The sequence below is a fragment of the Epinephelus lanceolatus genome, chromosome 20, assembly GCF_041903045.1.
Source record: "Epinephelus lanceolatus isolate andai-2023 chromosome 20, ASM4190304v1, whole genome shotgun sequence".
Taxonomy (NCBI): domain Eukaryota; kingdom Metazoa; phylum Chordata; class Actinopteri; order Perciformes; family Serranidae; genus Epinephelus; species Epinephelus lanceolatus.
In genome coordinates, this window is record NC_135753.1 from 40,045,929 (window position 1) to 40,071,252 (window position 25,324).

General features: G+C 42.8%; 1 protein-coding gene across 10 annotated transcripts in view; it reads left to right on the forward strand.

Moving 5' to 3' along the window:
• Positions 1 to 25,324, forward strand: part of LOC117264970 (receptor-type tyrosine-protein phosphatase mu-like) — a 259,756-nt gene that overhangs the window by 179,752 nt on the left and 54,680 nt on the right. For 4 of the 10 annotated variants that reach the window (XM_078162819.1, XM_078162811.1, XM_078162813.1 and 1 more), the window contains 4 exons: positions 6,292 to 6,410; positions 12,317 to 12,391; positions 14,590 to 14,616; positions 23,214 to 23,404. In XM_078162819.1, coding sequence (XP_078018945.1) covers positions 6,292 to 6,410; positions 12,317 to 12,391; positions 14,590 to 14,616; positions 23,214 to 23,404 — 412 coding nt within the window. The remainder of the gene's footprint in view (positions 1 to 6,291; positions 6,411 to 12,316; positions 12,392 to 14,589; positions 14,617 to 23,213; positions 23,405 to 25,324) is intronic. The other 6 variants (XM_078162810.1, XM_078162812.1, XM_078162814.1 and 3 more) reach the window with 2 other exon arrangements.

Below are 25,324 nucleotides of genomic sequence, written 5' to 3' on the forward strand. Positions count from 1 at the left end.
TCCTTCAGTTTATCACAAACATCAACACATAAAGGAACACTTTGATGGGGCCTAACCTTCTAATAGATCTCTAATTAAAGTATCAAAATGGTTATCAATAATGGTTAATAATTGATAACTATAATAATGATTATTAATTATGTTAAATAATGTGACTTGATTTACATCAAATTACCTCGTGGGGCACCATTCCCGAAAAGGGAAAATGATAGCCAGTTAAAGATATTAGTCTCATAAAAGACACTAAACAAACAATATGGAATTTTATTAGTTAAATTAATAACTATAACCAAAGTTGCCATATTAATAATAAAGGTTGAAGGAGTTATTGACACAGGAGATGTTGAATATTCATTCACTCTGGTGCAACATTAAACAGACAGCAGGTCTGATTCCAAAAGTTTTTATTCATAAACAAAACAAAAGAAAACACACAAATTCTAACTAACTATATGCAAGCCTGTGTGTGTGTGTGTGTGTGTGTGTGTGTGTGAAAAAAGGCCGTCTGGCCTACAAAACAAAATGGGTGACGACAGAGAACTACAAGATGGCCGAATCAAAGCTGTCTTCATATCAGGGGAGGTGTTTGTCTGATAAAGATCAGGACAAAGGCAAATTCTTGACTGGATGGAAGAAAGAGTTGCTTTGTGCTGCTTTTGTTAGCTGGCAGTTGAAGGCTGGAAGGAAATGGGGTTCCATATGCAGACTTTGTTGGGTCCTTGTTCCAAAGGTGTAGATCTGAGGAAGCTGGTCACTTGGGGTCTTTGCAGAGTTACAAGTCTGCTGCTAATTCAGCTTGGTTCTCCTTGTCGCTGGAAAGTTAGTTGCAAACCTTGTGTTTGGCACACTAACCTCTCTGGTCTCCAGGTTCTGTGTCTGCTGGGAGCAGGCCACATTGAGAGTGACGCTACAGCTTCTGCTGTGAGCTGCAGAGATGAGAAAACAGGGAAAGGGTGTAGCAGGTTCTCCTGCCTATGTCCTACTTCTGACAGGGTCCAGGAGAAAAAAAGAGCTGTCCTGAGGTTTCGGAGAAAGAGAGGATGGAGCAAGAGCCCCCTTCAGAAGTTCAGGGGCAAGAGAGAGAGATGGAGATGCTCGTCTGTCCGTCCTGGAAGAGGGATCCCTCCTCAGTTGCTCTTCCTGAGGTTTCTACCGTTTTTTCCCCGTTAAAGGGTTTTTTTGGGGAGTTTTTCCTGATCAGCTGTGAGGGTCATAAGGACAGAGGGATGTTGTATGCTGTAAAACCCTGTGAGGCAAATTGTGATTTGTGATATTGGGCTTTATAAATAAAATTGAATTGAATTGAATTGAAGTTTCTCCTTAAGTTGGCTTGGTGACATCACAGACACACATGTGCCAAAATGGCTGTTTGTCTGGAGAACATGTGGTCTTTGTCACAATTTCAAACAGCAAGACCCAGATGACAAACCTTCACATGTCCAGTTCAGGTCTGAGCTAATAACAAATCATCTGTGGTCCAGTGAATCAGTTTATCACAAACATCAGACATCAGCACACCTGGAGATACATGGTTTTCACTGGACAGGAAGAAACAGATGTAGTGCAGTAAAAAGTACAGGATTTATTAAGGAGGAGCAGGAGGAGGACCAGGAGGACCAGGAGCAGAAAATGGAAATATTGGATGGGAGTACCTTGAATTTGTACTCATGTGGAGTATTTGAGTAAATGTACCTTTTCCAGCTGTGTTGGTCTGTTATGAGTCGTAGCCAGTTCAGTTTGCGTCTCCTTCTGTATCTGTTTGACTTGACTCGACGCCAGCATGCCTCCAGGCTCCTCGTCCTGATTGGTCGGACACTGAGTGGACGTTTACTGTTTCCTGTTTCAAACTCTGATGTGAAAGTAAAAATAAAACTATTGAAACTGCTGTTTTTGATCAATAAGGACAGATGGAAGAGAGAAACCTGTTTTACCTCCAGGTATCTCCAACCGACGCCTCCTCAGGGAGACAGGAAGTACTCCCACACTCCTCCGCAGGTCACTTTGTGTGTGTGTGTGTGTGTGTGTGTGTGTGTGTGTGTACTCCTAGCTCCAGTCAGATATCAGGAGATAAGGAGATTCACATGAAATAAATTAACTCACCAGCTTCATTAGTTCATATCAGACCCTGCAGGATGAACACAACGAACACAAAACATCGTACGGGCAAATTTTCTGAAAGCTGAGTTTAGGATGATTTAGGTGTGAACGCTTCCAGTCAGCTCTGCAGCAGCTCTGCTAAATCTGTCTTAAATTCGTGCTAAATTTGAGCTGAATTTAGACTCTTGTGTTTATTTTGCCATTGTTGGTGGGTCTTTGTTTGGTTGGTGTTGGACGGTGGTGGGTGTGGCTGAGAGTCATCACCAGAATGATGAAATCACCCATCTGTAAACTGTCCTGCCGACTTCTTCTCACCACGTTGAGGTTTTCATGCCTGGCGCTGGTGGTAGCTGTGACCACTTGAATGATGAATACAGACGACGGCCCTCTGTTGGTGTGGAGAGTTATTTCCTCTCGCACAGGCGCAGAACATGCGTGCTGGTTGGCCGCCGGCCGTACGCTCTGTGGTGCATTCATGTGCAAATTTTTGACCGAGACAAGGCGACGTGAAGTGACGAGCATTCAGCGTTCTCTGAAATCGTTTGGTGTGTTGTCAGCCTGACAGCGTTCAGGAAGTTCAAGTCTTTTTTAAAAAAATCAGAAACATAAACTGAATTAAAGGCCAAAAGTATGTGGACGGCAGAGGCACAGTCAGGGTTATGTTCCTGAAGCAGCTGAAAGATTTACAACTGTGTGTGTGTGTGTGTGTGTGTGTGTGTGTGTGTGTGTGTGTGTGTGCTCGCGCGCAGTGGAGCAGGGTTAATAGAATTAGCCGGCTGTAATAAACCTGTCTGATCAAATGATCGTTACAAGGAGAGATACACACACACACACACACACACACACTCTGACATCCATTACCGCTAACAGCATTGTCATTGTCCTGTCGCTCATTAGATTAGCATAGATTAGCCTTGACATGCATCTGTGTGTGTGTTCACATTAAGTGTTGCTAAATCAATCAACCCCTGATACCTCGCTGATGATGTCATGACACACACACACACACACACACACACACACACACAAGGAGTCTGCCTCTCTATTGAAATCAGATATGAAAACATATAAAAGCTGTGTGGCTACAGTATTTTTACCTCCCGCTCCGTTCACTCATCTTTTTGTTGGTGTGTGTGTGTGTGTGTGTGTGTGTGTGTGTGTGTGGGGTGGGGGGGGGGGGGGGGGCAGAGGTCAGAGGTCGGCTCTGCTCTGAAGGACACAAACAGAGAAAACGCCGTTTAACAAGATGAAAAACACGACTGAGGAGACATTTAGATTTTTTATCATTTTACCTTTCAACATTTTTCATTCAAAATAAAAATTTCTGTCAAAGAAAAAAGACAGACAGAGAGACATGTCTTTGTGTCCTCAGCAGAGACAGGAGGGACGTGTCTCTGTCTCCTCAGCAGAGACATGTCCCTCTGTCTCTGCTGAGGAGACAGAGACAGAGGGACATGTCTCTGCTGAGGACACAGAGACAGAGGGACATGTCTCTGTGTCCTCAGCAGAGACAATGTGTGTTCAGGTCTGACTCAGAGACTCGCTGCAGGTTTTCAGTCTGACTGAACCACGGGAGACATGAGGGGGAGGAGGGCAGCGCTTCGCCTCAGGGCGCTTTCACCGTCATCCACGCTAACCTCACACACACACACACACACACACATATACACACACACACGCACACACACACACACTCACACACACTCACATACACACACTCACTGATGTCTTACTTTTCAGTTTAAAAGCCTTTTTTCTATTTATTTATATATTTCATTATTTTTCCATTTTCAGGTCAGGGTTAAACTTTACACTGTGTGTGTGTGTGTGTGTGTGTGTGTGTGTGTGTGTGTGTGAGAGCAATCGGACAAATGGATGTTTTTTATTCACACACTCGGAATAGAAAGAGAGAAAATAAATCGAGCTTTTAAAACGAATGGAGTGTTTGTGTTTGTGTGTGTGTGTGTGTGTGTGTGTGTGTGCAGGATGAAAGGATGTTTTTGTGCTTTAAAGATGGTATTTTGTCCTCTGCAGTGGATCAACAGGACAGACAGGAGGTTTTGTGTCTCTTTGTGTTGTTTTGTGTCTGTTTCTGGTGGTTTTGTGTCTCTTTGTGTTGTTTTGTGTCTGTTTCTGGTGGTTTTGTGTCTCTTTGTGTTGTTTTGTGTCTGTTTCTAATGGTTTTGTGTCTGTTTGTGGTGGTTTTGTGTCTGTTTGTGGTGGTTTTGTGTCTCTTTGTGTTGTTTTGTGTCTTGGTGGAGGTTTTGTGTCTGTTTGTGGTGGTTTTGTGTCTGTTTGTGGTGGTTTTGTGTCTCTTTGTGTTGTTTTGTGTCTTTGTGGTGGTTTTGTGTCTCTTTGTGTTGTTTTGTGTCTCTTTTGTGTTGTTTTGTGTCTTTGTGGTGGTTTTGTGTCTGTGGTGGTTTTGTGTCTCTTTGTGTTGTTTTGTGTCTCTTTGTGTTGTTTTGTGTCTCTTTGTGTTGTTTTGTGTCTCTTTGTGGTGGTTTTGTGTCTCTTTGTGTTGTTTTGTGTCTTTGTGTTGTTTTGTGTCTCTTTTGTGGAGGTTTTGTGTCTGTGGTGGTTTTGTGTCTCTTTGTGTTGTTTTGTGTCTTTGTGGTGGTTTTGTGTCTCTTTGTGTTGTTTTGTGTCTCTTTGTGGTGGTTTTGTGTCTCTTTGTGTTGTTTTGTGTCTTTGTGTTGTTTTGTGTCTCTTTTGTGGAGGTTTTGTGTCTTTGTGGTGGTTTTGTGTCTCTTTATGGTGGTTTTGTGTCTCTCCTGTTGTTTTGTGTCTTTGTGGTGGTTTTGTGTCTCTTTGTTGTTTTGTGTCTTTGTGGTGGTTTTGTGTCTCTTTGTGTTGTTTTGTGTCTTTGTGGTGGTTTTGTGTCTCTTTGTTGTTTTGTGTCTTTGTGGTGGTTTTGTGTCTCTTTGTGTTGTTTTGTGTCTTTGTGGTGGTTTTGTGTCTCTTTGTGTTGTTTTGTGTCTTCGTGGTAGTTTTGTGTCTCTTTGTGTTGTTTTGTGTCTTTGTGGTGGTTTTGTGTCTCTTTATGGTGGTTTTGTGTCTCTCCTGTTGTTTTGTGTCTTTGTGGTGGTTTTGTGTCTTTGTGGTGGTTTAGCGTCTCTTTGTGGTGGTTTTGTGTCTCTTTATGTTGTTTTGTGTCTCTCCTGTTGTTTTGTGTCTTTGTGGTGATTTTGCGTCTCTTTGTGGTGGTTTTGTGTCTCTTTGTTGTTTTGTGTCTTTGTGGTGGTTTAGCGTCTTCTTTGTGGTGGTTTTGTGTGTCTTTATGGTGGTTTTGTGTCTCTCCTGTTGTTTTGTGTCTTTGTGGTGGTTTTGCGTCTCTTTGTTGTTTTGTGTCTTTGTGGTGGTTAAGTGTCTCTTTGTTGTTTTTGTGTCTTTGTGGTGGTTAAGTGTCTCTTTGTTTGGGTTTTGCATTACTGTGGTAAGAAATTTAAAGAGAAAAGAGGAAGTGTGTGTGTGTGTGTGTTTGTGTGATGTTTTATAGCTCATGTATTTATAAAGCAGAACAAATTCACAAATTTACGAGTGCATTTACCAGCACGGCGTTCTCACACTCTCATCTACAGTTTGTTCACAGCTCATTAAAGGAACGCCAGCCGTCATACCACCGTAAAATCCTGCTGTATATCCCCACCCCCACCATTAAGACAGAAACTCTGACTCAGCTGACCTAAACTAAGAAATAAACTGCCAACCTGCTCATACTCCTAACTCTAATGAAAATCCTTAAATCAATACCACCTTAAAACTGATGACATCTTAAAATTCCACAATGCAAACTTCACAACTCTGTGACACCACCTTAACAGAACAGTAAAGCCCTCAAAACCCTATTCCTTCCACCTTAACTTAGAAATACTGAATTTAATTTGCTCTTACCACCTTTAAAGAAACACAAAGTTCCGAGGTCCCCATAGAACACCAACAGTACCACTTTAACTGACGAAACACCAAACAACAACCTGCTCTTGCCCCCTTAACTGTCAAACACAAACCCTCCCATACCACCTTAACAGAGAAATGAAGACATTAGTCAACGTGGGTTTTTTGTGGAAGTATTGACGCAGGTTCAGTGAACGTCTCCTCGGTGATGTGTTCAGGGTTTAGATTTGAACCCTGGAAACTTTACATCCAGATGTCTCGGAGCTAAAAGGAGTGCATACGTTTGTTTTGTCTCTACAGGAAGCTGGCAAAGAAGAGGAAGGAAACTCTGAGCTCCAGACAGGAAATGACTCTGATGGTCAACAACTCCCAACATACAACCATGGTGGACACACACACGCACACACTAAACGGACGCAGTGAGTATACACACAAACACACGTAAACAAACCTTGTGTTAGATTTGATTTACAGAGACGTGATTATCTGACAGACGAGACGAGAAGAGTGAAATACAAGAGATAAGAAAAGACGGGACACAAATTGATGAAGCTGAGACAAGGGACACATGAACTGTCTCATAAAGACAAAAGATGAGATGAAACGAAAATGAAAGTCAGCGTGAGAGAGGAGAAAGAAAAGCAACAAAAGAACGACAAAAAGAAGATGAGTCTAAAAGTAGACATGACATGAGATGATGAAATGACATGAGATGACGTGACATGACGTGACATGACATGACAAAATGACAAGAGATGACATGACATGAGATGACGAAATGACATGAGATGACATGACATGACATGAGATGACTAGATGACATGGGATGAGATGAAGGGGAGAGAAGATGAGACAGAGAATAAAGAGATAAGACATGACATAACAGGAGACGAGACAGTTAATATTCAACACAAAGACAGATGTGATAAAGACAACCAGCTGAGACGAGAAACAAAGGAAAGGATGAAATGAGACGAGATTAAAAATCAAATGACACAAAACCTGACATGTGAAAAAGAGATGAGAAAAAAGGACACAGTGGACAGACAGAGACAAAAGACAAATACAGGACGAGATGTGAGATGAGACAGAAACATGATGTGAGAACAGATTCCTGAGACAAAGAGACAAGATGAGATGAAAGAGAAGGAAAAAAGAGGATGTGACGTCCCTGTCCACATTTGTCCATCATTCAGAGATGTGGAATCAGAGACAGTCTGTGTTGTCCTCTGTTAACATGTTGAACACTGAGAAAAGACACAGACAATGTGCGGACGGAGGAGTGACTGCAGGTGATATGACCCAATGTTTTATCATGAGGTGACGGACTGTCAGAGACACAGCCGGAGGGACGAGAACGCTGATGATGGAGGTGCAGAGGACGGAGGAGACGACCTTCCCTCAGGCCATCGCCTCCTCTGAGCTCCTTCAGCCAACAGTCAGGGACAAAACTCTGCTTCTCCTTACTCTCACTTTAATATTCACCATCATCATCATCATCATCATCAACACCATCATCACCACCATCATCATCAGACCCAGAGATAATTCAAAAAACAAAAAACAAAGGTTTCAAAAATATTTTACAAAAAAAAAAAAAACCTCAAACAAATTGAAACACGGTGATTACAGAGGATCTGACACACGTCACGTCCTCACTGTGACCTCGTCACATGTCCACGTTTGGTCATCAACATATGACGTCCAAGGTACCCTGGTTGTGTTGGTTGTTGACGTTCTGGGACGCCGTGTCAACTTCAGCCTGTTACATGCATTGTCTGTTTTCAAAATACACTTCTGTTTTCACAAGAAATGTACAGTTTGCATACAGTCTCTTTCAAAATAAAAGCACTACGTCGGTACAACACCACCAACTGATGTTTTTTTCCTTCAACAACACACACACGTGGTTACGTTTAGCCAACACACACATGTGGTTACGTTTAGCCAACACACACATGTGGTTACGTTTAGCCAACACACACACATGGTTACATTTAGCCAACACACACACGTGTGGTTACGTTTAGCCAACACACACATGTGGTTACGTTTAGCCAACACACACGTGTGGTTACGTTTAGCCAACACACACACATGGTTACATTTAGCCAACACACACACGTGTGGTTACATTTAGCCAACACACACATGTGGTTACGTTTAGCCAACACACACATGTGTGGTTACGTTTAGCCAACACACACACATGTGGTTACATTTAGCCAACACACACACATGGTTACATTTAGCCAACACACACACGTGTGGTTACATTTAGCCAACACACACACACGTGTGGTTACATTTAGCCAACACACACATGTGGTTACATTTAGCCAACACACACACATGTGGTTACATTTAGCCAACACACACACGTGGTTACATTTAGCCAACACACACACGTGGTTACATTTAGCCAACACACACATGTGTGGTTACATTTAGCCAACACACACACGTGGTTACATTTAGCCAACACACACACGTGTGGTTACATTTAGCCAACACACACACGTGGTTACATTTAGCCAACACACACACGTGGTTACATTTAGCCAACACACACACACGTGGTTACATTTAACCAACACACACATGTGGTTACATTTAGCCAACACACACACACGTGGTTACATTTAGCCAACACACACACGTGGTTACTTTTAACCAACACACACATGTGGTTACATTTAGCCAACACGCACACACGTGGTTACATTTAGCCAACACACACGTGTGGTTACATTTAGCCAACACACACATGTGGTTACATTTAGCCAACACACACACGTGGTTACATTTAGCCAACACACACGTGGTTACATTTAGCCAACACACACACATGTGGTTACATTTAGCCAACACAAACACGTGGTTACATTTAGCCAACACACACACGTGTGGTTACATTTAGCCAACACACACACGTGGTTACATTTAGCCAACACACACACGTGGTTACATTTAGCCAACACACACACGTGGTTACATTTAGCCAACACACACACGTGGTTACATTTAACCAACACACACATGTGGTTACATTTAGCCAACACACACACACGTGGTTACATTTAGCCAACACACACACGTGGTTACATTTAGCCAACACACACATGTGGTTACATTTTGCCAACACACACACGTGGTTACATTTAGCCAACACACACGTGGTTACATTTAGCCAACACACACATGTGGTTACATTTAGCCAACACACACACATGTGGTTACATTTAGCCAACACACACACATGTGGTTACATTTAGCCAACACACACACATGTGGTTACATTTAGCCAACACACACATGTGGTTACATTTAGCCAACACACACACATGTGGTTACATTTAGCCAACACACATGTGGTTACATTTAGCCAACACACACACATGTGGTTACATTTAGCCAACACACACACATGGTTACATTTGGCAACACACACGTGGTTACATTTAGCCAACACACACACATGTGGTTACATTTAGCCAACACACACACGTGGTTACATTTAGCTAACACACACGTGGTTACATTTAGCCAACACACACATGTGGTTACATTTAGCCAACACACACACATGTGGTTACATTTAGCCAACACACACACGTGTGGTTACATTTAGCCAACACACACATGTGGTTACATTTAGCCAACACACACACACATGGTTACATTTAGCCAACACACACGTGGTTACATTTAGCCAACACACACATGTGGTTACATTTAGCCAACACACACACACACATGGTTACATTTAGCCAACACACACACGTGGTTACATTTAGCCAACACACATGTGGTTACATTTAGCCAACACACATGTGGTTACATTTAGCCAACACACACACGTGGTTACATTTAGCCAACACACACACACACATGGATACATTTAGCCAACACACATGTGGTTACATTTAGCCAACACACACACATGTGGTTACATTTAGCCAACACACATGTGGTTACATTTAGCCAACACACACACGTGGTTACATTTAGCCAACACACATGTGGTTACATTTAGCCAACACACACACGTGGTTACATTTAGCCAACACACATGTGGTTACATTTAGCCAACACACACATGTGGTTACATTTAGCCAACACACACACATGTGGTTACATTTAGCCAACACACATGTGGTTACATTTAGCCAACACACACACGTGGTTACATTTAGCCAACACACATGTGGTTACATTTAGCCAACACACACACGTGGTTACATTTAGCCAACACACATGTGGTTACATTTAGCCAACACACACATGTGGTTACATTTAGCCAACACACACACATGGTTACATTTAGCCAACACACACACATGGTTACATTTAGCCAACACACACACGTGGTTACATTTAGCCAACATACATGTGGTTACATTTAGCCAACACACATGTGGTTATATTTAGCCAACACACACACACACACACATGGTTACATTTAGCCAACACACACACGTGGTTACATTTAGCCAACACACACACGTGGTTACATTTTGCCAACACACATGTGGTTACATTTAGCCAACACACACACGTGGTTACATTTAGCCAACACACATGTGGTTACATTTAGCCAACACACACACGTGGTTACATTTAGCCAACACACATGTGGTTACATTTAGCCAACACACACATGTGGTTACATTTAGCCAACACACACACATGTGGTTACATTTAGCCAACACACATGTGGTTACATTTAGCCAACACACACACGTGGTTACATTTAGCCAACACACATGTGGTTACATTTAGCCAACACACATGTGGTTACATTTAGCCAACACACACACATGTGGTTACATTTAGCCAACACACATGTGGTTACATTTAGCCAACACACATGTGGTTACATTTAGCCAACACACACACGTGGTTACATTTAGCCAACACACATGTGGTTACATTTAGCCAACACACACATGTGGTTACATTTAGCCAACACACACACATGGTTACATTTAGCCAACACACACACATGGTTACATTTAGCCAACACACACACGTGGTTACATTTAGCCAACATACATGTGGTTACATTTAGCCAACACACATGTGGTTATATTTAGCCAACACACACACACACACACATGGTTACATTTAGCCAACACACACACGTGGTTACATTTAGCCAACACACACACGTGGTTACATTTTGCCAACACACATGTGGTTACATTTAGCCAACACACACACGTGGTTACATTTAGCCAACACACATGTGGTTACATTTAGCCAACACACACACGTGGTTACATTTAGCCAACACACATGTGGTTACATTTAGCCAACACACACATGTGGTTACATTTAGCCAACACACACACATGTGGTTACATTTAGCCAACACACATGTGGTTACATTTAGCCAACACACACACGTGGTTACATTTAGCCAACACACATGTGGTTACATTTAGCCAACACACATGTGGTTACATTTAGCCAACACACACACATGTGGTTACATTTAGCCAACACACATGTGGTTACATTTAGCCAACACACATGTGGTTACATTTAGCCAACACACACGTGTGGTTACATTTAGCCAACACACACACGTGGTTACATTTAGCCAACACACACGTGGTTACATTTAGCCAACACACACACGTGGTTACATTTAGCCAACACACATGTGGTTACATTTAGCCAACACACACGTGGTTACGTTTAGCCAACACACACACGGTTACATTTAGCCAACACACACACGTGGTTACATTTAACCAACACACACACGTGGTTACATTTAGCCAACACACACACATGTGGTTACGTTTAGCCAACACACACACATGGTTACATTTAGCCAACACACACATGTGGTTACATTTAGCCAACACACACACGTGGTTACATTTAGCCAACACACACATGTGGTTACATTTAGCCAACACACATACACACGTGGTTACGTTTAGCCAACACACACACACACACAGACATGGTGGTTTATTGGCCAACAGGAGCTCGTAGCTCAGGTCATACAAATTTTAGGGAAGCACTTGGAGATATTCTGGGAAATGACATCACAGTAAACAAAAATACAAATATAGGCACTGTCGGACAGTTTCTATTCCACCTTTAGCAGCTGCAACACTAAACTGATGAACACATGAATTCATGATTCTAAACCTGTTATGAAGTCATGAGTATCTGTGTCAGTAACCTTTGGGACTGATGTTACTGCGGTCACAGGTGTGGGCGGAGCTTTGTGAAGACACACTGAAGGTAGACCAGCTTGATGTCTTACGGGAGACATTAAGGTTGTGTTTGTTTTCTCTCTGTCCAGCTGTGTCGTCTCCATCCTCCTTCACCCTGAAGACAAACACCATCAGCACCACCGTCCCCAACTCCTACTACCCAGGTACCAAACACCTGTCCTTTCAGTCTTAGCCAGTCAGATTCAGACACAGTGTGATTCTGAGGAGATGTCACGTCACAGTAATTTACCTCATCTCTCACAACACTGTTACCATGGTGACCTTACAGGGTATCATGGTTTCCACAGGGGGCGCCGTCCTTCTCCTCTTCAGAACTCGGTGATGTGTGACTCATGTTGGACGCTTAGATAAAACAGCTGATCTAAATCTGGCTCTCCTGACTGGCAGATTTATGATCAGTCTAACCACCTTACCAGCTCTGAGCCCTAACTGGTGCAGCAACATTCAGTCGAGTACAGAAACATTCAGTCGAGTGCAGAAACATTCAGACGAGTGCGGCAACATTAAGTCAAGTGCAGCAACATTCAGTCGAGTGTGGCAACATTAAGTCAAGTGCAGCAACATTAAGTCGAGTGCAGCAACATTTCAGTCGAGTGCAGCAACATTCAGTCGAGTGCAGAAACATTCAGTCGAGTGCAGCAACATTCAGTCAAGTGCGGCAACATTCAGTCGAGTGCGGCAACATTAAGTCAAGTGCAGCAACATTAAGTCGAGTGCAGCAACATTAAGTCGAGTGCAGAAACATTCAGTCGAGTGCGGCAACATTCAGTCGAGTGCGGCAACATTAAGTCAAGTGCAGCAACATTAAGTCGAGTGCAGCAACATTAAGTCGAGTGCAGAAACATTCAGTCGAGTGCAGCAACATTCAGTCGAGTGCAGCAATATTCAGTTGAGTGCGGCAACATTAAGTCAAGTGCAGAAACATTCAGCTGAGTGCAGCAACATTAAGTAGAGTGCAGCAACATTCAGTCGAGTGCGGCAACATTAAGTCAAGTGCAGCAACATTCAGTCGAGTGCAGCAACATTAAGTCAAGTGCAGCAACATTAAGTCGAGTGCAGCAACATTCAGTCGAGTGCGGCAACATTAAGTCAAGTGCAGCAACATTCAGTCGAGTGCAGCAACATTCAGTCAAGTGCAGCAACATTAAGTCGAGTGCAGCAACATTAAGTCGAGTGCAGAAACATTCAGTCGAGTGCAGCAACATTCAGTCGAGTGCGGCGATATTCAGTCGAGTGCGGCAACATTAAGTCAAGTGCGGCAACATTCAGTCGAGTGCGGCAACATTCAGTCAAGTGCAGCAACATTCAGTCGAGTGCGGTAACATTCAGTCGAGTGCGGCAACATTCAGTCAAGTGCGGCAACATTCAGTTGAGTGCAGAAACATTCAGTCGAGTGCAGCAACATTCAGTCGAGTGCAGCAACATTCAGTCGAGTGCGGCAACATTAAGTCAAGTGCAGCAACATTCAGTCGAGTGCGGCAACATTCAGTCAAGTGCGGCAACATTCAGTCGAGTGCGGCAACATTCAGTTGAGTGCAGCAACATTCAGTCAAGTGCAGAAACATTCAGCTGAGTGCAGCAACATTAAGTCGAGTGCAGCAACATTCAGTCGAGTGCGGCAACATTAAGTCAAGTGCAGCAACATTCAGTCGAGTGCAGCAACATTAAGTCAAGTGCAGCAACATTAAGTCGAGTGCAGAAACATTCAGTCGAGTGCGGCAACATTCAGTCGAGTGCAGCAATATTCAGTCGAGTGCGGCAACATTAAGTCAAGTGCAGCAACATTCAGTCGAGTGCGGCAACATTCAGTCAAGTGCAGCAACATTCAGTCGAGTGTGGTAACATTCAGTCGAGTGCGGCAACATTCAGTCAAGTGCGACAACATTCAGTCGAGTGCAGAAACATTCAGTCGAGTGCAGCAACATTCAGTTGAGTGCGGCAATATTCAGTCGAGTGCGGCAACATTAAGTCAAGTGCAGCAACATTCAGTCGAGTGCGGCAACATTCAGTCGAGTGCGGCAACATTCAGTCGAGTGCGGCAACATTCAGTCGAGTGCTGCAACATTCAGTCGAGTGCGGCAACATTCAGTCGAGTGCTGCAACATTCAGTCGAGTGTGGCAACATTCAGTGAAGTGCATCAACATTTCTCTTGAGTCAGCTGGACACATCCTGAAATGTAGGGAGCTGATTTTTCCTTCTGTTTCTTTTCTTTTTCCTTTGTCCTGTCTGTCTTTGTGTCCGTCTGTCTGTCTTTGTGTCCGTCTATCTGTCTATCTGTCTCTCTGTCTCTCTGTCTTCCTGTCTTTCTGTCTTTTTGCTGCTGATGTGTCGTGACGGCAGATCCCTTCGTACCGACGGCCATTCTGGGTGAGACACTTTTCCTTTCCTTCCTCTGTAGGACAGAAAAACCAACAGGACAGGAAGTAGACAGACAGGTGAGACAGAGAAGAGAGGGACAGGTGAAAGGACAGAGAGGATGGAGAGAATGAGACAGAGACAGAGAGAGTGATATTTTTACTTCCATCCATCCCTGCTTGCTTGTTCGGCTGCCTTTTGTTTTGTTTTTTCTTTATTTTTAGTTTAATTATTTTATTTATGATTTTATTTTTCTCCAAATCCTCCATCTTTGATTATTGTATTCATTTAATGATTCAGATAATTTAGTTTATTTTTCTTTTGTTTAGACTTTCGTCATTGGTCTTATTAAAGATTTATTTTTTCTTTTTGACAAATTTTTAGTTATTGATTGTTCTTAAATTCATTTTTTTTTTTTTTTGCTTTTTGTAATTAATGTAATTATTTTCATTTTTTAAAGTTATTTTAGTCATTTTTTAAATTTACTTTAATTTAATAGCTGTTACCTGGTTATTGTGGTAATTTCTTCACAGTGTAATTAACTCCATTTGTTTTGTTTTTTTCTTATTTCTGATATAATTTTGATTTATGAGTCTGTTTGGTTTTGAGGGCTTTTAGTTTTTTTTATTTGGAAAAGGACGGTGGGCTTCACTCCATCCCCACATCCACAACATTCCTGCGTGTCGTGTTGACGTCACGTCTGTCTGTGACCTCCAACCTCTGCATGGACACAACACGCCCTTGTGGACTGGGGGGGGAGGAAAACAACAAACAAACAAACAATAAATAAACAGAGACACAACAGCAGAGTCAGTCAGAGGTCCTGTAAACTGCTGGCTTTATTCTCTGGACGTCTCGGCTGAGATTATGGGATGTCGCAGATGTTTGTGGATTTTCAGGTTGTCTTGATGTAACATGGGAAGAACAGAGGGATATTCCAGAAAGCGGGTTATGTGAAAACTCAGAGTAAGTTAACCCTGAGATGAGGGAAACTCTGAGTTATCCGTTCCAGAAAGAGGTAACTGAAACTCTGAGTCAGTCACCATGGTAACAGACTCTGTGAACATAACCTGCTCGCTGACAGGTTTTCTTCAATAAACCCAGAGTTTTTCTCTGTCTCCTCCCTCTTACACGCTGTTTCATTTCCTCATTCATTCAGTCCGTGTCAAAGCTTGTATCGAAGCGCATTCATTAGCGGAGATTTACCGTCTGTCACAGTCTAAATCCTGCTGGATATTAGTTTGTTACTCAGGACTGTCTTAAGTTGCTGAATTTATGCACATCAATCATTTCTTTGGACATCAGTTTTTGTCTTTACATTCAAATATTACACAGCGAGAATTCACCCTCAGCTCAGAATCAAACATCTGTCCTTTTTATATTTATTATTTTTATAACACTGTGCACAAGGATCAGACTGTCAGTCTGTTAGAGCAGCTCCCAAATGTTTATTGCACATAATGCGTAGGTCTAATTATTTACATTTTAAAAATGGGTATGAAGCTTTAGACACGTACTATCAGTGACTAATGATCTCTGTCACTGATGTCATTGGTCGCACTGATGGAACATAATTCCTATAGCCTAATATTGGGGATTATATGTTTATATGTTAATATTTCTGAGTGAGCAATGGTGCAGCATTTCACTGTCTTTAAATTTACTACATTTGTATCTGAAATAAAGTCACTGAATGCTGTTGAGTCAAGATACAAATAGATGTGCAACATTTTAAAATCTACTGTATTTTAACCTCAACGTCTTTTCAAGTGCAAATCACCAAACATATTATTACTGGGTCAGACTGTGAGTTTACAGTCATGTCTTTATGTCTTTGATCTATAGCCTAGCCTATATGTTTTAAATCTTCTGCCTCCTGTGTTTTTCCCCATCAGATTAAATCTGAACAAATATATTATGATATATTATTAATATAATGTAATGTATCTACAGCCTGATACACAGTCAGATTCCACCACTTTATCTTCATTAAGGAAATGTAAGTCTGATAAATGATGAATAAACTTTTTTATTAACTTTATGGTTAACTTATTTACACTTTCCTAGCTCTGACTCAGGCTCTTCTTTTAAAGATAAACGTGCACCGTCTGCTACACATGCATTAATATCTCTATATCCACTGGATTAAAATGGAGGCGCTGTCTTTTATTTACCTGTTGCCATGGTGAATCGTGGAGTCGGAGCTCCATTGATGATGGCTTTTTATTGTTGGCTTAACTCAGAGTGAACATAGTTGACTGAACTAACTCAGATCAGCTGTTCTGGAACCGGTAACTCAGAGTTTCCCTTCTCAGGGTAAATCAACTCAGAGTTCAAGGTTAGACTCAGAGTTTGTTGAACCTCCTACCTGGAATACTCCTCAGGAAGAGAAATAAACACAAACAAACATGACCTTTAGAATCAGGAGGGCGGAGCTGAGCTGGCTCACCCTCCGCCGTCCATTGAGTGATCAGACGTTTAACTGTCATCACATGAAGAAGAAATGAGACACGCTATAATGTACCTATGAACAGATTTTATTTCAGCAAATGTCGTCTAAGAGAAATATTACATCAAAATAATAGAGATTCAACATATTTGTTAAATCACCAAATTTTTCACTGACAGTGTATTTCACTAGGTTAGCAGCTAAAGCTAAGTAAAGCTAATTTAGCTAAATAAAGCCAATTAAACTAATTAAAGCTAATTAAGCCAACTAAAGCTAAATAAGCTAACTAAAGCTAATTAAGCTAACTAAAGCTAAATAAGCTAACTAAAGCTAATTAAAGCTAAATAAGCTAACTAAAGCTAAATAAGATAACTAATTTGAGATTTGCAGCTCCTGGTTCAGGTGCAGAAAAAAATACATGACATGTTTTTTTTGTTGTTTTTTTTTTATTAACATTTTAAAATATATCCTGAATCTGAACTAAATTAATTATTTAGCAGTTTTTAAAAACAGACATTACAAAGTGCTTCACAAGACAATAAAACCAGTTACATGAAGCAGTATACACAGCGAGGTATCTGTAAAGCGATAAACAAATAAATACACATAAATGTGTGTATGAATATGAACATGTAACCACACAAATAAGCTACTCCAGAAATATATAGGCAGAGTTTCAGTTTGAGTGAAAAGATAAAGTGGTGTTACAGAAACATGGTGGAAACATGACGACACTGACAGATGATGAAGCAGTTTGTTGAGTTTTGACAGAGACTGTTTAAAAACACCCTGATGTCACCTGATGCTTTGTGAAGCCTCAGTTTGACTCTTATGTCACTGACTTCCTGTAAATACCTGCTATTTAAAGACACAGCAACATCTAGTGGATGTTGTCATCCTAACAGAGCTGAACTGACCGGTAGAGATAACTCAGTCAGGTTCAGAGCGTTCTCTACGCTGCAGCACAAAATTGAAAGGTTAAAATAAAATGTCTGTGTTCCTCTAAATGGACCAGGCTTTACAAACTCAACGTCATGGTGTGTTGAAGACTCAAACTACAGACTCAACTCATCAGGAAAATGTCTCCTGAGGTTATACATCAAACGAGAATTTATATCATTTCCTCACTGAAATCTGTAGAGTTCTGCAGGGATCATGTTTTCCTGTGGCCCCACCCTGAGTCAGCGTTGCCTGGGACCCTCCGCAAAAAGCCAGCGTGAATTTATTTAAATTAGATTTTGAATTATTAAAGAAAATAAACAAATCAGAACACACGTTCTCATCCTTCCAGGATTTGTTCAGTCAGATAATCTTTACTAATGAACTTCATGATTATTGAAGAATAAATTTAATCTGCAGAATTTAAAAGCTAACGTTAGGCTGTAACCAAACTACACCACGGTCACATGACTTAATGTCACCACCACAGCGAGGCTGTAAAGTCGTGTTCGGCGTGACGATGATCTGTAGTCTCATGTAGACACTTGTTAGAGACACATAAAGCTTCTAAATCACAGTGGAGTATTTTTACTGACGTTTAACAAATCAACACGTCCTCACTGCGACCTCGTCACGTGTCATTAACATATGACGTCCAAGGTACCCTGGGTGTGTTGGTTGTTGACGTTCTAACACACGTGGTTACGTTTAGCCAACACACACGCGTGATTACGTTTAGCCAACACACACACATGGTTACGTTTAGCCAACACACACACGTGGTTACATTTAGCCAACACACACACGTGGTTACGGTTAGCTAACACACACACATGGTTACGTTTAGCCAACACACACACACGTGGTTACGTTTAGCCAACACACACACATGGTTACGTTTAGCCAACACACACACATAGTTACGTTTAGCCAACACACACACACGTGGTTACGTTTAGCCAACACACACACGTGGTTACGTTTAGGAAAAAGAACAGGGTTTGGTTTTACAATCTTACAGGAAGTGAACACCGGCCTCCTTGGTGAAAGTTGGTGGTTGTTGGACCCTTCCATCCCCTATATTTGAATTTCCGCCGCCTTAATTTCTGTTGTTGTCCCGCACCACCATGCACCGTTAAGCAATAATGGCAACCGGCCGCATTTCATGCCAATGTGTCTGACGCCAGAAGTCACTGACCAAGCAGCCAGTATTCGATGACTTCGGAGTGAGACCCGGTTGTGTTAGCTACAAACCTTATTTCAGACATCGAACCAAAAACACACTGACTCCAAGATGAGGAAACTGGAAGTGCTATCATGCGAACTCATCTCCAGGGTTTAGGACTCATTCCTGGAATCGCCCCATGCTGTCCATTAGCAAGAAAGCAGATTTAAGGCACTTCCACATTGACTTCACTTTTCTGACCCGGAGGCTACGTCCACGTCTTCAAACCACCTGCGGTTGACACATAAATCAAGCGCAGAATGCTGATCTTTGTTTTGCTTGTAAAAAGTGACAAACTTGACACCTCTCTTATCTATGCAAAAAAAAAAAAAATACATGTTTCCAGTTTAGGTTAAACTCGGATGCTAACTACTGCCCTAAATATGCTGTTAGGCTAATGCTTAAAGCAAACTGTAGCATAAATTCCTGTTTCTCCTCTCTCTTCAGGCTAGCTAAACTGTCCTCAGGCCAGGGACGTTTGTGGAGTCCTCCACGTAGGGTACAGTTAGCCAGGTTAGCTTATGCACTTGCTGCTGGCTGTTACAAGTTCAAATAGGGCTACTGCAGTGCTAGGAGCTAGTTCCTGTTTAAGTCATGCTAGCTGTTTGTTAGCAGTAGATTTAGCCCAGGCTAAAGCTAAAGTTGTTGCTTATACCCTGTCTCCTCTCTCTCTTCTTCTTCTCTTCCTTCTTTCTCTGTGTAAAGTGCCCATTAATGGTAAGTGGTTAAATTTGGGGCTAAGGGGGCGGGACTCATATTGGGGTGGGGGGTGTCTGTCACCACTGCGCATGAGCCACACCCACCACCAGCTGTGATGTCATCAGTTAGCGTGGCCATGCATAATTTTTACCCCTCTGTGAAATTGTGACATCACAGTCCACAACTCCTCCCATCATTTCACCTTGAACCAATCAGCTCTGCCCATTCCTCTTCCTCTGATTGGTTGCCATTTTTTGTTGTTGTGGTTGTTTCATCCATCCTCCTCCGTCCAATCACCAAACGCCACCTCCACGACATTGCCCATCTCCTCGCCCTTGCCATGAGTGGTTGGGCTGTTTGGGACAGAGATTCAGATTGGTCAGTCAGCCCCCAGGCTAGCCAATGAGAACAGAGTTAGGGAGTGTAGTAGAAGGTATGTCGCTGAGTCTTTGTTGAAATGTTCACATCAGAGTCCTGGACATTTATTTGAGGGTCGATGAAAACCAGTTTACAGAAGAGGTTTGTTTTGTTCCAGGACTCTGAATTCTCTGCTCTTTTCACACTGCAGCTCCAAGAACCTGGACCACATCTGGACCAGTACTCATACCGCACTGAACTGGATCCTGACCAGTATTCAGTTCTACTGGGTCTGGACCAGTACTCATACCATGCTCTATTGGGTCTGGACCAGTACTCATACTATGTTCTACTGGGTTCTGACCAATACTCAGCTCTACTGGGTCTGGACCAGTACTCATACCATGCTCTACTGGGTCTGGACCAGTACTCATACCATGCTCTACTGGGTCTGGACCAGTACTCATACCACGCTCTAATGGGTTCTGACCAGTACTCATACCATGCTCTGATGGGTTCTGACCAGTACTCAGCTCTACTGAGTCCTGACCAGTACTCATACCATGCTTTGATGGGTTCTGACCAGTACTCATACCATGCTCTAATGGGTTCTGACCAGTACTTATACCATACCTTACTGGGTCTGGACCAGTACTTGCATTACATTCTACTGAGTTCTGACCAGTCAAACCATGCTCTACTGGGTCTGAACAAGTACTTGTACAATCTGGACCAGTATTCACAATGCTGTACTCCTTTATGTTCCGTCACATCATTGAATTGTGATCAATGGTTATCGCGGCAGTGTGAAAAGAAACAGGGCCAATCACCATCCTCCTTCCTATCATGTGATTTGATGGCACGTGATGTGTGTCTTTCATCTGTGTTGTCATGGTAACAACATGGTAGCTATGGATGTGGATCAGGGCTTGTCATTGTCAGATCATTGGTCCCTCCAGTTTGTAATAAAACTAACTATTATCATTATTACTATTATTATTATGTAAACGATGTTACCCTAACGTATAAAGAGGACCTATTCTGCTCATTTTCACGTTCAGGTTGTATTTTGGGTTTTTATGAGTTTAAAGGTTCGAAGGTTCCGTGTGGAACTTTATACGCTGGTTGTTGAGGTGGAAACCTGAAGACCGAGACTGTCCTGCCTTTTTCAGGTTGCCTCTAAAAGCTTGTGGACTGACTTTTATATAAAGGACTCAGACTGAAGAACATAACGTTATGCACATTCCTGTGCCCTGCCGTTCTTCAGTGCTGCTACAGCGCTAACAATGTATAATGCTAGCTAATGTTAGCTAAGAAATAGAATCCACCCAAACAATGACTCAAACAACCAGCACCCACCACAAGAGTCCACACATGATGTGTGTGTGTGTGTTACATTTTGCAGCAGTTACACAATCAGGCAGTGCCCAGTCACCGGGGGTCTGATCCTGGACCACCCTCCTCCAAGTTCTGCTGGATCAGTGAACTTTCTGCTGCAGTTACAGGGATTAGATCCCACTGTGAACCCCAGGGCTGGGATTTTTGCTGGCTGAATTCAAGCAGCTAAAGTCTGAGTTGCCATTCACTCTCCTCCCGCGGAGTTAGTGTCCTTGCAGGGGGAAGTAAGGTGGAGGGTTGGCGGGCTGTGCTAGCTAGTTAATTCTTGTCTCGTTTGTTGTCTGATAAACAGTAAATGATTTAACGGTACAAAGCGCTAGCCAAGAGCAATTTAGGGGCCCCTAACAAGCCATCCATGACATGAGCTAAGATTAGCCTGCTAGGTTCCTTCATCAGCTCAAGTTAATTGCAAACAGTGAGCTCGTTAGTATGATGGAGCCAACGGTCCAAATGAAATACAGGAATATGACAGACCGTAACGTTACAGACCCTTTTAAGGCTGAAGTCATGATGACGTCACGATGGCATCATGTTATCAGCTGGAGGTGCAGCTGCCTCTCCCCCACAGGGCTGTAGGCTCCATAGGAGTGTTAAAATGTGTTTGTCTTGTTGTGTTATTGGGAGCCAGAATAGAAGGAGTCATGGCTCAAAACCAGCCGCCACTGCCCGTCAACAAAACGATGCTCACTCACGGCCCCGTAATGCACCCTCTGTCAGAGACGCTTTTTTTTAGAGCCTCTCCCTTTAACCATGTTTAACAACGTGTAGATGACATGTTCCCCTGATGTTAGCATGTAGCTACATGTAAACAATATGTTTCCCTGACATTAGCGTGTAGCTACATATAGATGACATGTTTCCCTGATGTTAGCATGTAGCTACATGTAAACAATATGTTTCCCTGACATTAGCGTGTAGCTACATATAGATGACATGTTCCCCTGATGTTAGCATGTAGCTACATGTAAACAATATGTTTCCCTGACATTAGCGTGTAGCTACATATAGATGACATGTTTCCCTGACGTTAGCATGTAGCTACATGTAGACGATATGTTTCCCTGACATTAGCATATAGCTACATATAGACGACATGTTTCCCTGATGTTAGCATGTAGCTACATGTAAACAATATGTTTCCCTGAAGTTAGCATGTAGCTACATGTAGCAGTGTATGTAATTACAGTAGCAGTAGCGTGTCTGGAGCAGCTAAAGATTTACTTCTACATACGTTAATGTCATTATTTAAAACTTTGGCCTCGTTTATTTTTTGAACATTGTAAAATGAAATATTGGTCTGCATTGTAGGTCCTCTTTAACTGACACAAAACTGAATTAAAAAAAGGAGGCTGGTATAAATGTGTTGACCTTTGACCTGACATCATGAGAAGTCACAGATTTGATTCATCACAACAGGTCCAGTCTGTGCCACCCAACATGATCATACGCCATGTTTGTCTGTCTGTCCAGCCGTCTCTACAGCCTCAGTCTGACCTGTTCATTTTCACTCTTCTGTCCTTCCTCCCCCTCGTCCTCCCACAGATGACAGTCACACTATGACCAGTGAAACCAGTAGCCTGGTCCAGTCCCACTATAAGCAGCGAGAGTCGGAGCGGGAGGCCTTACCCTATCAGACGGGACAGCTGCACCCGGCCATCCGAGTGGCTGACCTGCTGCAACACATCACCCAGATGAAATGTGCCGAAGGTTATGGCTTCAAGGAGGAGTACGAGGTGAGGTGGACACACACACACACACACACACACACACACACACATGTTGATGCTTTGAAACTCACCTGTTCACGGTGTCTTTCACACAGAGTCAGTGTTTGGTACACATCCACACGGCGACACATTGACATGTTGACAAGTCAACACATCGACACGTAGAGACATCAACAAGTCGATGTGTTGACACGTTGACAAGTCGGCACGTGATCGCATCACTTAACTCATAAACAGGACAGTATCTGTGACGGACACTTGTTTCTCTGAGTGTTCAGCTCAACCCGATAAATCGATGACATGTCAGAAACAGAAAACAAGTCCAGATGAGGGTTTTTAATCCGACCAGCGAGACTCCGTTTAAAGAGACAGAAACCAAACTGATCAATGGCTTTGATGGATCAATCGACTCGATCAGCAGCAGAAGAAACACACTGATAACCTTCAATAATAGCAGGTGTGTGTGTGTGTGTGTGTGTGTGTGTGTGTGCTCTTCACATGTTTACCCATTTTCATCAGGAGAAACTAATGGATGTTACTCACCTGAACACACACACACACACACACACACACACACACTCATGGATATACATTATAGATCTTCCCTCCAGCTAATGGGCCAAAACAGGGAGAGAGAGAGTGTGTGTGTGTGTGTGTGTGTGTGTGTGTGTGTGTGTGTGTGTGTGTTCAGGTCTGGTTGCTGCTACCAGGCTGCCCTCAGGGCTAATCCATTATACATACTGAGTACACACACACACACACACACACACACACACACACACACACACGGAGTATTTTCACCCTCCATTTGCAGGAAGTTAGCGGTGAGGAGTTCTTGCAGTGTTTCTGTCTGTCTGTCTGTTAGATGACGTCAGCCTCTTCACACCAGTATGTTTGCAGCACCAGTGTGTTTCTGTGGACACCAGTGTGTGTGTGTGTGTGAGCTGTGTCCAGGTTTAGTTTATTTGATGTACGTATAAAATGACAATATGCGATGACATTAATCAGAAATAAAAACGCGCACCAGGGCGGCACGGTGGTGTGGTGGTTAGCACTGTCGCCTCACAGCAAGAGGGTTGCCGGTTCGATCCCGGGCGTGGGAGCCCTTCTGTGCGGAGTTTGCATGTTCTCCCTGTGTCAGCGTGGGTTCTCTCCGGGCACTCCAGCTTCCTCCCACAGTCCAAAGACATGCAGGTTAATTGGTGACTCTAAATTGTCCGTAGGTGTGAATGTGAGTGTGAATGGTTGTTTGTCTCTATGTGTCAGTCCTGTGATAGTCTGGTGACCTGTCCAGGGTGAACCCTGCCTCTCGCCCAGTGTCAGCTGGGATAGGCTCCAGCCCCCCCGCAACCCTCAAGAGGATGAAGGGTTAGAAGATGAATGAATGAATGAAAAACGCGCACCAGATTTAGCGAAACACTAATTTCCATCTGTAATCGTTAACAGAACATGTGGCTAACATGATAGAAGCAGTAAGCACACTCTGCACAGTACAGAATACAACATGATGTGCACAATAACTATCTTGTGAAGGTCTCCTCGGATGGGTTGCAGGAACACCCTTTCAGAATATGAGGAAACTTTATTTGTCCGGAGGGAAACAGCCGCCCGGAAAACATGAGGTCGGGTGCTGGGCGCTACCTTTGTGGCTTTTCTGTGTCAGCTTACAAAAGCGTGGCGGCAGGTTGCTAAGCAACCATAACCAGCACTGTATCATAGCCTGTTTACCTGAAAGCCTGAGGTCAGAGCTGATCTACTTCCTGTCTGTCTGTGGGACAGATGTGACGCTCTGACAGCTCTGCACTAACATGACCAACTTCTCCATATTTATCACACACCAATATTTACTGAGGAAGGAAAGATATCTGTCAGCTGTGATTGTTTGGTCCTCATCACATGACATGCAGTGCACATCACTGCGTTCAG